Source organism: Labrus mixtus, chromosome 22, assembly GCF_963584025.1.
Source record: "Labrus mixtus chromosome 22, fLabMix1.1, whole genome shotgun sequence".
In the NCBI taxonomy this organism is placed as follows: Eukaryota; Metazoa; Chordata; class Actinopteri; order Labriformes; family Labridae; genus Labrus; species Labrus mixtus.
This window is the reverse complement of record NC_083633.1, coordinates 20,503,199-20,515,698: the sequence shown is the minus strand read 5'-3', so window position 1 is coordinate 20,515,698 and position 12,500 is coordinate 20,503,199. Positions and strand designations below refer to the sequence as shown.

General features: G+C 44.7%; 2 protein-coding genes across 2 annotated transcripts in view; both read right to left on the bottom strand.

Moving 5' to 3' along the window:
* Window positions 1-4,010: 4,010 nt before the first annotated feature.
* On the bottom strand, window positions 4,011-8,037 carry cradd (CASP2 and RIPK1 domain containing adaptor with death domain). Its single transcript, XM_061029244.1, has 2 exons — window positions 7,702-8,037; window positions 4,011-4,557 (listed from the first exon to the last, which is right to left on the bottom strand). Exons 1-2 carry the CDS (start codon window positions 8,009-8,011, stop codon window positions 4,262-4,264), a joined length of 606 nt encoding a protein of 201 aa, XP_060885227.1. The 5' UTR covers window positions 8,012-8,037; the 3' UTR covers window positions 4,011-4,261.
* A 2,791-nt stretch (window positions 8,038-10,828) lies between these two features.
* socs2 (suppressor of cytokine signaling 2) overlaps window positions 10,829-12,500 on the bottom strand; it is a 2,730-nt gene continuing 1,058 nt past the window's right edge. Inside the window, exon 2 of the mRNA XM_061029925.1 lies at window positions 10,829-12,500. This exon is cut by the window's right edge and continues 38 nt beyond it. Within this exon, the coding sequence (XP_060885908.1) occupies window positions 12,063-12,500 (438 nt within the window). The 3' untranslated portion in view covers window positions 10,829-12,062.

The window sequence follows — 12,500 nt, the reverse complement described above, 5'->3', positions numbered from 1 at the left end:
CTTTTGGTTCTTTTTGATTCTTTGGATCATCAACATAACAGAGATTGTTTTTGTTTGAAAACATTAAAAAGTCTCACAGTTTTTAACACCTTCAGTAAAATCAGACCTCGTGTGTATTTCTGTCCTTTTTGTTGTTGTTTCTTTCACACATCCCCCTGCAGGCGACCAATCAGGGTTAATATGACCCAGAGTGACTGTACACACACACACACACACACACACACACACACACACACACACACACACACACACACACACACACACACACACACACACAGAGCAGAGATTTTACCAGGAAGACAGAGGCATTCTGGGAAGTGGGGCTCAGGCAGGATCAGAAAAAAAACAATCTGCAGACGAAGAAAAAATGGAGGATGGTGTTCAGATGGAGAGAGACGACACACACGTCCTGAAGCTTTAACGAAACGACTCGGAGAAGACCAGAGAAAGTTTATTTTGAACATCAGACGACATTTTTTTCTTTTTTTTTCTCCTCCTCCTCCCAACATTGATCACCGACTCCATGCACGAGACGCCACAAACAAACCAATGTTTGACAAACAGTGACAAACAGGTCAGGTATGTTGTTATTCTGCAGTCAGAAGTGACCATATTTGGAGAAGTGGGAGGAGCAGGGGAACCCTCGTTATGGTCACTTCTTGTTAAGCTATCAAAGCTAAAAATTAACTTTCTAATGAGCTAACAGTCCATGTTTGCGTCTCACAGACTCAGTTAGCTGCTAATTGTTGCTAACATGTAAATAATAAGTTCTAATGTGACTGGTTGTTAGTCTGATATTTACATGATCAAATCTCCAAGAGGCTCCAACAGAACAAACACGGCCCAGAGGTTAAAGGTCAGGGACTGAATCAACTGAGGTGACACATAGCTGACAGCTAGCAGCTCCCACCTGTCACTCAAAGAGGCCACGCCCCCTAATTCTACATCACTTTAAGCCTTAATGTTGGCAGGTGACTGTATAATAATGCTGATGTCATGGAGACAGAAATGAGTTGTAGAGACCCAAACTGTTTTTGTACCAGGATGTAAACATGTTTATTTTAACATAGAGCTCTATGGGGACTGACTCACTGCAGGAGACAGACTCTAGTGGACACTGGAGGAACTGCAGCTGTAAAGTTAGACATTTTAACATGGAGCTCTATACGGACTGACTCACTGCAGGAGACAGACTCTAGTGGACACTGGAGGAACTGCAGCTGTAAAGTTAGACATTTTAACATGGAGCTCTATGGGGACTGACTCACTGCAGGAGACAGACTCTAGTGGACACTGGAGGAACTGCAGCTGTAAAGTTAGACATTTTAACATGGAGCTCTATGAGGACTGACTCACTGCAGGAGACAGACTCTAGTGGACACTGGAGGAACTGCAGCTGTAAAGTTAGACATTTTAACATGGAGCTCTATGGGGACTGACTCACTGCAGGAGACAGACTCTAGTGGACACTGGAGGAACTGCAGCTGTAAAGTTAGACATTTTAACATGGAGCTCTATGAGGACTGACTCACTGCAGGAGACAGACTCTAGTGGACACTGGAGGAACTGCAGATTTCTTTCAAACGTCAACATCTGTTCCGTGTTTATGACTTCTTTTGAGTTCTGTATTTTATATTTCACACTAAAACAAACTGAAAAACTTTAATAACATGAATCATGTTTTTAAATATTTATGAAGTTCAAGTGACGGTCACAGCCGATGTTTCCATGACAACAGACTATTCTGACACCTTTCTGTAGTTTTCAAAGCTGAGTGATAACAGCTGATGATGTAATGGTTATGTAAAGTCAGATAACACCTGAAGCAGCCTTACAACATAACCACACACATCAGGGCTTTCTATGTTTCTGCTCCTGCCCTCTGGGGGGCGCTACAGTCCTCTGAATGACAGAAAACCTGTTTCAGACACTCTGAACACTCCAACTTTGACTTACATTCAATTTAGAAATCATATTTACTGCTAACATAATGCACATTTCTAACATGCACTAATCTCACCTCTCTTTTTACCCATCGATGATGTTAACCAATCAACATTCATCTCTTTGCATTATTTGTTTTTCTTTAAAGAGGACATATTCTCCCCCTCCTCCACCTTTTCAAACAGTCCCCTCCTCCACCTTTTCAAACAGTCCCCCTGTGGTCTAAATGAAACATCTGTGCTGTGATTTGGTCAAAATATAACATGAATCAAGCACCAGAGGAGGTTTGTGACCCTGTATAAACCAGCTCTCTCAGAACGCTCCGTTTTGGTGTGTGTGTCTCTTTAAATGCAATGAACCCCGCCCCCCTGAGTTTTTCCTGTAGACATCACTCCTCTGTAGAGAGAATAAAAATGGCGGACCTGCGTAAAAGTTTTGTTCTAGTCTGGGGGTGGAGTCCATGGGTGGAGATACCAGGGGAGGGGAGGGGATTTATTTTTATTTACCAGAATCCCACTGTGACATCACAAGGAGAGCACATTTGAAACACAGCATTTTCCTCTGTGTTGTAAGACTTATGCAGACCACAAACAAAGAACTGGATGGTTTATTTCACATGTTGTGGGTCAGTAGACTCTCAGGTTACACAGATGTTCAGAAACACTGTACAAGAGGATTTTTCATCATATGTCCCCTTTAAAACGTACAGAAACACACCTACACATCCATCAGTAATAACTCATCACATTCATACACCGCCGATGAAGCAGCGGGAGCATTTTGGGGTTAAGTGTCTTGCCCGAGGTCACATCGAACATGTGGCTGCAGGAGCTGGGGATCAAACCCCCGACCGGCTCTACCACTGAGCCACAACTGCAGATCTTTTAACTCCACCTGAATCCGTCTGTAACCTGAAGTCCAATTCTTAATTATTTCTGTGACATCACACGGCGTGGAGAGTCTTTTAAAGATTGTCATTTTTAAAGGTTTTCGGGAGTTTAATAGAGAGCAGAGAGACAATCAGAGAGAGAGAGAGAGAGCCGGCGACTCCCTCCGTCAGCAGCCTTTAAATATTTGCAGAGTTTCCTGGAAGTGGCGAGGATATAAAGCTCAGTGTTCACTGCTTTCTGAGAAACTCACATGAGAGAGAGAACACACACACACACACACACACACACACACACACACACACACACACACACTGCATCTTATAAATAAACCGGCCTCTGTTCATGGTTAACTCTTTGAAGAAGCAGCGGAGCATTAATAATCAGAAATAAATGTTTGATGACGTGAGACTATAAAACATTCTTTAACTTTATTTAACTTCAAATGTTTTACAGTGTAGATTCACTGGATTATGTTTGTTAACGTCGATCAAATTTAAAGATATAGATTTAAATGTTCAGAAAATCAGATAACGTGCTTTCTTTGTCAGATGAAAAGTTTGACTCGATTAGAATAAAACTTCCATATCTTTAATCAAACTGTAGGGACATGTTGGACTTTCTTTGTCTTTATTTAAATTGAATTACTTTCTTTAAACTATGGATTTTATTCTGAAAGTTCGGACAAAATTGTACACGCATATCAGTGTTTTATCTCAAAGTGTTTACTAGAGGCCGACTGCAGAAGCAATAAGAGTCAAACATGGAGCTTTCATACTCGCAGAAAACTCCTGAAGTCTTTCCCACCTGCAGGAACAGAGAAGTGACGTCACTCAGGCTCCCTCCATTAATATTTACAGTCTGAGGTTATCGTTTGTTACAGAGTCGTATCAGTGTGTTTTATGACCTCGGGGCACTCGGCTCCATGCAGCAGCGGTGGCGTCTCTGATCGCTCCTCTGAATGAAGTGTGAGTCGTCTTCCAGGAAAAATCCTGTCGACCTGTTCAAACCGAGAGGAGGAGACAGGAGCGCAGGAAGTCAGAATAAAAACCAGAAAATGACTTTAATAAAGAGCCGGGACAATTCAAACTCTGATTGTTCTGAATTTATTATTTTATTCAGTTCAAAAGTCTGAAAGCTGAGTCAGACTTTAAGGAAACAAACCCTCAGAGTTCAGTTTGAATCAGACTGAGCTGTTACTGTTGAATTTAACATCTTTAATATATTTAATCTCTTATTCTAAACTGTTTTCTTGTTTTAATGTATTTTTGTGCAAACTGTCGAAGTAAAAAACAAAGATCTTCATATTGTGGTGAGATGATCAGCTCAAACATTTTTATAAAATCCTCCTCACAGTCACTTTAAAGTCTTTGATGTTTGGAATGCTCTTAAGTAAATGGTTAAAAGGAGATGAACTGGTTCTCCGGGGGTCACTTCAGGACGTCCTCGAGGACAGACGGGTGGACCTGAGCGGCGTTCAGACTCTGCACGAGTCTCTGCACCGTCGCTCTCCGGCCCTCACGCCGTCTCCACAGAATCAGAGCGGAGAGAACTGCCGCCTGCGTACTGAGAGCGTGATCCGACCGACACCTGAACACGTCCTCCGCCGACAGGCCCAGATCCATCAGCACCGCCTCTGACTCCTCCCCGATTCGTGACGCCAGCCGGGACAGATCCCGATCCGACGGGACCTTCTGGAGAAGCGAGTCGGGGAGCCGGCACTCGTCTGCGGAGAGACAATCGGAGATAACAGCGATCAGAAGACAGAATTCAACATTTTTAATATCAACAAAACCTTTTGATACCTCCTGAGACAGAACAGGCTGTTTCTGTATCTGTACCTTTAAATATGTAAATGAGCTGTGTCTGACCACGCCCCCTCTCTGGAAGGGCTTGGGTGTACTCGGTCTTTCTCTCTCCATGTCCTATTGTTTACGGTGAGAAGGCAGACTCAGAGGGCAGAACAAACACCTAGCTGTGGGAGTGTCACCCACCTGGGGGAGGGGCTACTGCCCTTTGTGATGTCATGAAGGGAAAATCTCCAAACGGCCTGTTTGAGCACACATTTTCTGAAAAGTGGAGCAGGGAGAAGACGGAGAGGATGGACTTTTCTCATCATTGGGGGGTTTGTATACGGACTAGAGACACATGCTAGAGTTAGAGGAACATGGTGAAGAGGATTTTTACATCATATTTGAGCAAACACTGTAAAACATTACAGATGTGAAGCTTTTATCTCCGACATGGACTTTTATCGTTACGGTCCAAACTCTTATCAGGTTGTATCTCACACCTGAGACGTTAACCTTTTCATTTGTTTGGTCATGATTTGACTTTGTAATGTCTGAATTTTATCTCTTTATTTATCTGATTTTATTCCCTGGATTAATTTATTTTTTTTGTACCTTGAGTGAGAGCGATGTGACGGTGAGCGTCCAGCAGGGGGAGCTGTGATAAAACAAAACCGTCTCGAGTCGTTGTGACTCTTTTCCTGGTTTAAACTTTACTCGTTCTGGCGTCGTTGTTGTGACTGTAGTGTCACTTTGTCTGAGGGTTGACTGTTTGCTCTTCTCTGATTGGTCGACAGCTTTCAAGATATATATTTAAAAAAATACTATAAACTCTACGACAGGCAGCGTGTCGTTTCACCCGCACTGAGGTCACTGTAACACAGCGCTGTGTCCGTGTGTAACCCCTGTGTGTGTGTGTGTGTGTGTGTGTGTGTGTGTGTCTGTGTGTGTGTGTGTGTGTGTGTGTGTGTCTGTGTGTGTGTGTGTGTGTGTGTGTGTGTGTGTGTCTGTGTGTGTGTGTGTGTGTGTCACTGTGTGTGTGTGTGTGTGTCTGTGTGTGTGTGTGTGTGTGTGTGTGTGTGTGTGTGTCTGTGTGTGTCTGTGTGTCTGTGTGTGTGTGTGTGTCTGTGTGTGTCTGTGTGTGTGTGTCTGTGTGTCTGTGTGTGTGTGTGTCTGTGTGTGTCTGTGTGTGTGTGTGTGTGTGTGTGTGTGTGTGTCTGTGTGTGTCTGTGTGTGTGTGTCTATGTGTGTGTGTCTGTGTGTGTATGTGTGTGTGTGTCTGTGTGTGTCTGTGTGTGTGTGTCTGTGTGTGTCTGTGTGTGTGTGTCTATGTGTGTGTGTCTGTGTGTGTCTGTGTGTGTGTGTGTGTGTGTCTGTGTGTGTCTGTGTGTGTGTGTCTGTGTGTGTGTGTGTGTGTCCGTGTGTAACCCCTGTGTGTGTCACACACACACACACACAGACACACACACACAGACACACACACAGACACACACACACACACACACACACAGACACACACAGACACACACACACACAGACACACACACACAGACACACACACACACACACACAGACACACACACACACACACACAGACACACACAGACACACACACACACACACACACACAGACACACAGACACACACACAGACACACACACACACACACACACACACACACAGACACACACACACAGACACACACACACACACACACACACACACACAGACACACACACACACACACACACACACACACACACACACACACACACAGACACACACACACACACACACACACACACACACACACACACACAGACACACACACACACAGACACACACACACACACACACAGACACACACACACACACACACACTAAAAACTATCCTTAAACTAAGTTGCTGAAGTTTCTCAGACTGGTTTCCTGGAATGCGAGCTCGGCGTGTTCTCATGAGGTGATTATAATTTTCCCTCGAACACGCTGACTCATTTTTCCTGGAAACTTTGTTGGTTTGTTGTTCTGAGTAACGTCACGCCTCACGGATCTGTTCACACTCATTGAACACTGCTAATCTCACTTAATCTGCACTTTGAATCCAGCTCCTTTCTCTCCACATACAAAACATAGAACTTCAAAATAAAAGCTTTCCACATTTTAGATGTTTGATTCAGCTTTACTCTGTGATTTACTTTAAACTTTTACTTTTTAATTTAGACTCTTAAATCAGATATTTAAACTTTAATCTGAATAATAGACTGTAAATATTAACTGAAGAAGCCTGAGTGACGTCCCCCGTCTGTCCCTGCAGGGGGCGCTGGAGTCCCATCGATGGCGGTCTCCGTGCTGGAAATGCTGTCTCAGTCTAACTTTCAGTCAACCTAACGACAGGCTGAGAGCTGAGGCGGGTTTTAAACCTCCTGACAAACCGTTACACCGCGCCCACCTGTCAATCAGGTCAGCTACACGCCTTATTGTGAATAACTCTTATCCTTCATCAAATCAAAACTGATGAGTCATCAAAACATTCACCCCCCGTACAGTGTGTGTCCATCGAGACATGAGCTAATCACACCTATTTGGTTTTTTGAACCAGGCTGTAAACATGTTCATCTCTGCTGTAAAAACAGGCTTTTTAGAATGGGTGTGTATGTGACTTCCTGTGCTTCTGCTGCCAGCCTCTAGTGGACAGTTGAAGTACTGTAGGATTTTACACTTCCACATTGGCTTGAGCAGAACGTGTTTCTAACTTGAGATGTTTTGTTTCATATTTAAATTATAAGTTATCTTGGGAGTCGACTCGCGACCCCTGTGCAGTTACAGTGTTTTTGAGCTTCTGTGTCCCCGCAGGTCGCTAGTGGGCGGTGTTCAGCCACACCTGGACAGTCTCCCAGGTGTTCCGTCACACCTGGGAGACTGTCCAGATGTTCCGTCACACCTGGACAGTCTCCCAGGTGTGGGCTATTTAAGATCAGGCTGTCACCCTCAGAGTCACACCATCACCACAGCTCCTCGTTGCACAATGTTTTGTAGTCTGATTATGTTAGATAAATGTAGGACCAGGTGTATTTCTGTACCTGTCGAGCTCGCTCCTGGTTCAGGTCCAGGTGGAGTCCGGAGCTCCAGCAGCAGTCTGTCTCTGACCCAGCTGAAGTCCTCCAGAGCCCGCAGGAACAGGGGGAAGGCCCGGGGCCCGCGGCTCGGCAGCAGGTCCAGCAGCCTCAGAGTCCTCCTGGTGTCTGTGGGCTGAGACTGGATGTCCTCCACCTGAGCCTCCGTCAGGACGTCCTCCTGGTACAGAAACGGAACGATGGAGTCAGAGACCAGCAGCTGCCCGGACAGATAGAGCCGGTGTGTCCGCAGCAGGGCTCTGTGTTTCGGGTCCATGTGAAGAGCTGACACCCGCAGATAACTCTATAAATCATAATAATTATCTCATAACCGAATGATTCATCATGACAGCAAAGCGAGAGATCACAACAAGCACCAGCACCCGCGCACTATGATATTCGGTCCGACTGGAAACAAGCCAGCGGAACTAAAGTTTTGCTGGCGACAAACTCTCCGTTTTCTTTACTATTATTTATTTTAATGGTTACACGTACGACATACAAATGAGTTTGTACATTTAGAAAGCTTATAGAGAGTAGACCGACAAAAATTAACAGATATTGTAACGTAGCTGAATTAATAAATAGATAAATACTCATAAACAGTTATTAGGTAAATAAGTAAACAGTGCAGTGATCGAATGGATGGATAAACAATTATATTGCAATTAATTAGTGACTTAAGTACGGAAGCCCAAAGAGGACATGTAACAATACATTTGATTTAACTGTTTTCCTGTGATAACGAGTATTTTTTGGGTGTTTTCTCGAGATTTTGACTTATTTATTATTTATTCTCTCACCAAAGAGAGTCCATTAAAAATATGTCATTTTTGAGGTCTTGACTATTTTAGCTTATGGGAGGAAGCCGGAGTACCCAGAGAACCCACGTATGCACGGGGAGAACATGCAAACTCCACACTGAGAGGCTCCTGTCAGACTTATAATTCAGATACTTTCCTTCTTATTTATATCTTCGTTTTACTTTATTAGCATCAAAGTAGTATTTGCCTCGTCTCCCCTCGGGGGTCGGTTATAGTCACACACACTCGCAGCCCGAGTCCTGACATTGTGTCACAGCCAAAGACGTACTTAGCGCAGCATTAAATCAGGATTAATAAGGAGCAGGGCGTGCTTTTTAATTCATGACTCAGATATAAAACTTGAAGGATTTGGGCTCTCACACTCGTTCTAGGAAAAGCCGATTAAGAGACCCAATAAGAGTTCACTGTTATGTAACATTATTGTTCCCTTTCCTGAATCTAATAAGAACACCTGACAGGTTCATTTTGTTCTTCTTAAAAGGTCAATATTTATATTTTACTGTTGATTGTACGGAAGCCTGAGGCGGACATGCATCAATACATTTTATCCTGTGCGACCATCTTTCCTTATTGATCTCGTCGTCTCTGGATAAAAGAAGTCGCACTGCAGCCGTCCTTGGGGGAGAGGCGGGGTTACAACCTGGACTGTTCACCGTTCAGGGCTGACAAAGTTTAAAACCACAGCAGTGGCTCAAAATGTGAAAAATTTTGCAATGACAGTGGTATACCTCCCTAAGGGGGCCCCGTCTGACAGCACTCCCTCTCCTATGAGGAATTACCCGTCTGGGAGTGAAAGAGAGGAAGAGGAGTAAGCGTCGGGACGCTGGTTGGAGGGGCCCCAAGAGACTCTAGAAACGCCAAATTCTTAATGTGACCTTATCAGATCCAGCTACAAAACAGGGATTCAAATACAGACTCACACGTGGCTGAATTTAATAAACAGTCTGGTGGACACGCAGGAAGGCAATCCATGAAGCAAACAATCCAAGAGGAGCAGGCAACATCAAAAATGACTAGAAAGACTCCCAAAGGAAGCAGAATGCTGGAACTACGTGACACACTGAGAACTGGCAACATGAGGGCGTAAACACAGGGTTTATATACACAGACTATGAGAGGGTAACGAGCACAATCAGGGCAGGAAAACATGAGGAGCAGGATCTGAAAGACAGAGACCAGGGTGAGTCCAAAATAAAAACAGGAACAGACCGTACTAAATCAATAGAAACAAAAACATGACCGAGGTAACTTTACGGGGTTGTGTCAACTCTTTCAAGCAGTCAGTATGTCCTCCTTCTAACTTTAGATTCTGCTCCTGAATGATCTGGATTTGTTTGGACCAGAGAAGGTAGGCGCTTTTAAGGCGACCCCCACACACAGCCGTTCTGGACGCCCCTCGGTTTGCCAGATATGAGAGCAGTTATCAGGTCAACAGGTGTTGCAGCGATGGAAGCGGTCAAGAGAAGTGGTTCAGATAGAAGTGATTGTACCCGACCTAAAAAGCCTCTGCATGTTTCTAATAAGCTCCACGAGCAGAAACGTGCTCAAACTAGGATCAATATTGGAGATGCTTTTGAAAAATGGAGAGAGGTTAGAACACAGAAAGGTTTACAGACCCATGCAGAGCTGGATAAACACTGAAGCTTCAGAGTCCACCACATGGTGACCTGAGTGAGCATGGACTCTAGAGAGGAGGGGGGGGGGGGGGAGACAGCTCTCTATGATGTTTAGAATTTAGACTGCAGTACTCATTTTAACCACTACGTGTCAGAGTTACATACTGCTCCTTTAAATACTTTTTAATGGTTGTAAATTGTCTGAAATTTGGGTGGCGATTTGTCGTTTAGGAGGTGTTGATGGGTCTGGAGGCGAGACCAGTTGAGAACCTCCAGACGGTCTGTAAATAACGATCTAAGAATCCTAAAGGAGTGAGATTTTTAAATGAAGTCTGGTTAAGTGACCTCACAACAGGACACACAAAATAGAGGATAAAACTTCCACAACAGCTCCTGTGTGACTGGCTCTTTTGTTTTCCTGTGCTCTGATTGGCCGAGAGCTGCGAGTACTACATCCAGCTGGGGTCAGAGTCCGACCGAAGCCCGGGAGGGGGAGTGTTTGTTTTCTACGCTGCTCGTCGATCGATCAGAAAACATCACAAACGTCAGAGTGAACTCCTCATGGTCGCAGCCTCAGGCGGCCAATCAGATGCCTCCATTGACTGGAACAACAACAACAACAACAACAAACGGACACTGAAGAGACAGAGCCAGTTTCACTTGTTTGGTTGAACATTTGCTGCTTTTATTCGTCTTTAAATGATGATCAGTGAAAAAATCTTTCTGGACTTTTGGTTGGACAAATTAAATAAATAATAAATAAATAAATATCAACATGTTTCTTTGACAACATGGACTTTGTTTTCTTGATTTAAAAAAAAAAAAACAGATGTAAAGATGCAAATTTGAGCTTCAATCACCTGAAAGAAAAACATTTGATCGACTTCAACTGAAATAAAAAAAAAATCAGCTAAAGAGAAAAGTGGAAACCCGTCTTCAAAAGTTCAGGAACAGCATTTCTGTTTTCATTTGTTTTATTATTTAGCCGATTAGAAGAAGAAATCATCAAAACAACAGACTGAAAACATCTGCTCCAACAGCTGGTTCACTTCAGTTTTTCTCGTTCTGCAAATTTATAGAAAAAGAAAAACGCAGCGGACTCAGCGTGCAGAGACGTCGACTGTTTGACCAGAAAGTTTAATATCCTGAAATATAAATAGTTTGTTTCAGCAGCGCGGATCAACAGAACAAAGTTTAAAGTAAGACTCAACACAAACGTCTCTGTCGTACAAAATAAATTAATCAGAGTCATAAAACTGCATCATCATCATCATCATCGCCCTCCTGAATGTTTCGTCTCGTGTGTCATAACCACGCGGACTGATCGCTCCGATATCGACTGCTTCGGTCTGCTTGTGATTGAGAAATGGAAAAAAAAAAACTTAAATGTTTGAAGAATCCAGTAAAAAAACCTGTCGAGTTCTAATGGAGACATTAAATCAAATGTTGGTTGCCGTGGTTACAAACAACAAATAAAGAGCACGCTGTAGCGCTGCTCGATTTCATGGTTTTTTTTTAAGTTTGAATTTGAGGATCGTGACGCCATGTTTCAGACACCATGTTGGGCTGTGTGGAGCTACAGACGGATATTTTTAAAAACAGAGTTCATTGACTTGATCTCCAGCTGCGGCTCCAGACTGAAGCGCGTCCTTTCTGCGACTCGTAGCGCCGCGGTTTACGCCTGTAACCGTTAGCACTTAAACGTCTCGTCAGATCAGAGTCTCGGCTTTAATCTGACGATGTGTGGAGGCGACGTGTCGGAGCGCAGACCTCAGACCAGCACGGGCCGGTCCTCCGCGCAGTCGGGATCTGCTTTTATTCCTGCGGCTGCTCCGACGTGTGGGAGCAGTGCATGCTGGGATGCCACACAGCGAGTCCTACTCCCTGCCTACACGTGGTAGCTGTAGTCCGTCAGGTAGTCCTTCAGTCTGTTGGGCAGCGGCAGGTCCTGAACCCGTCGAGTCCTCCTGTTAATGGTGATGCGGCAGAGGTGCTGCAGAGCAGGCGTGGCCGTGTACACGGGTTTGGTGAGCAGCAGCTGCACGGTCCCGTTCGCCGCCGTGGACGCCTGCGGGTTGGCGGCGGCGGCCCTGTCGGTGGAGCGGGACAGGTGGACGTAGTGCTCCACCAGGTGCACCACGCTGTCAAACTGCTTCAGCTTGGGCTTCACCAGCACCACAGAGTCCAGCTTGAACTTCCCGTGTTTGTACTCGATGCGCAGGTTGGTGGGACCCGCGGACGTCATGGCCGAGATGGTGAACAGGTAATCCCTCTGAGAGCTGTCCCGCACCAGGAAGGTCCCCTCAGAAGAGTCCTGCAGGATCTC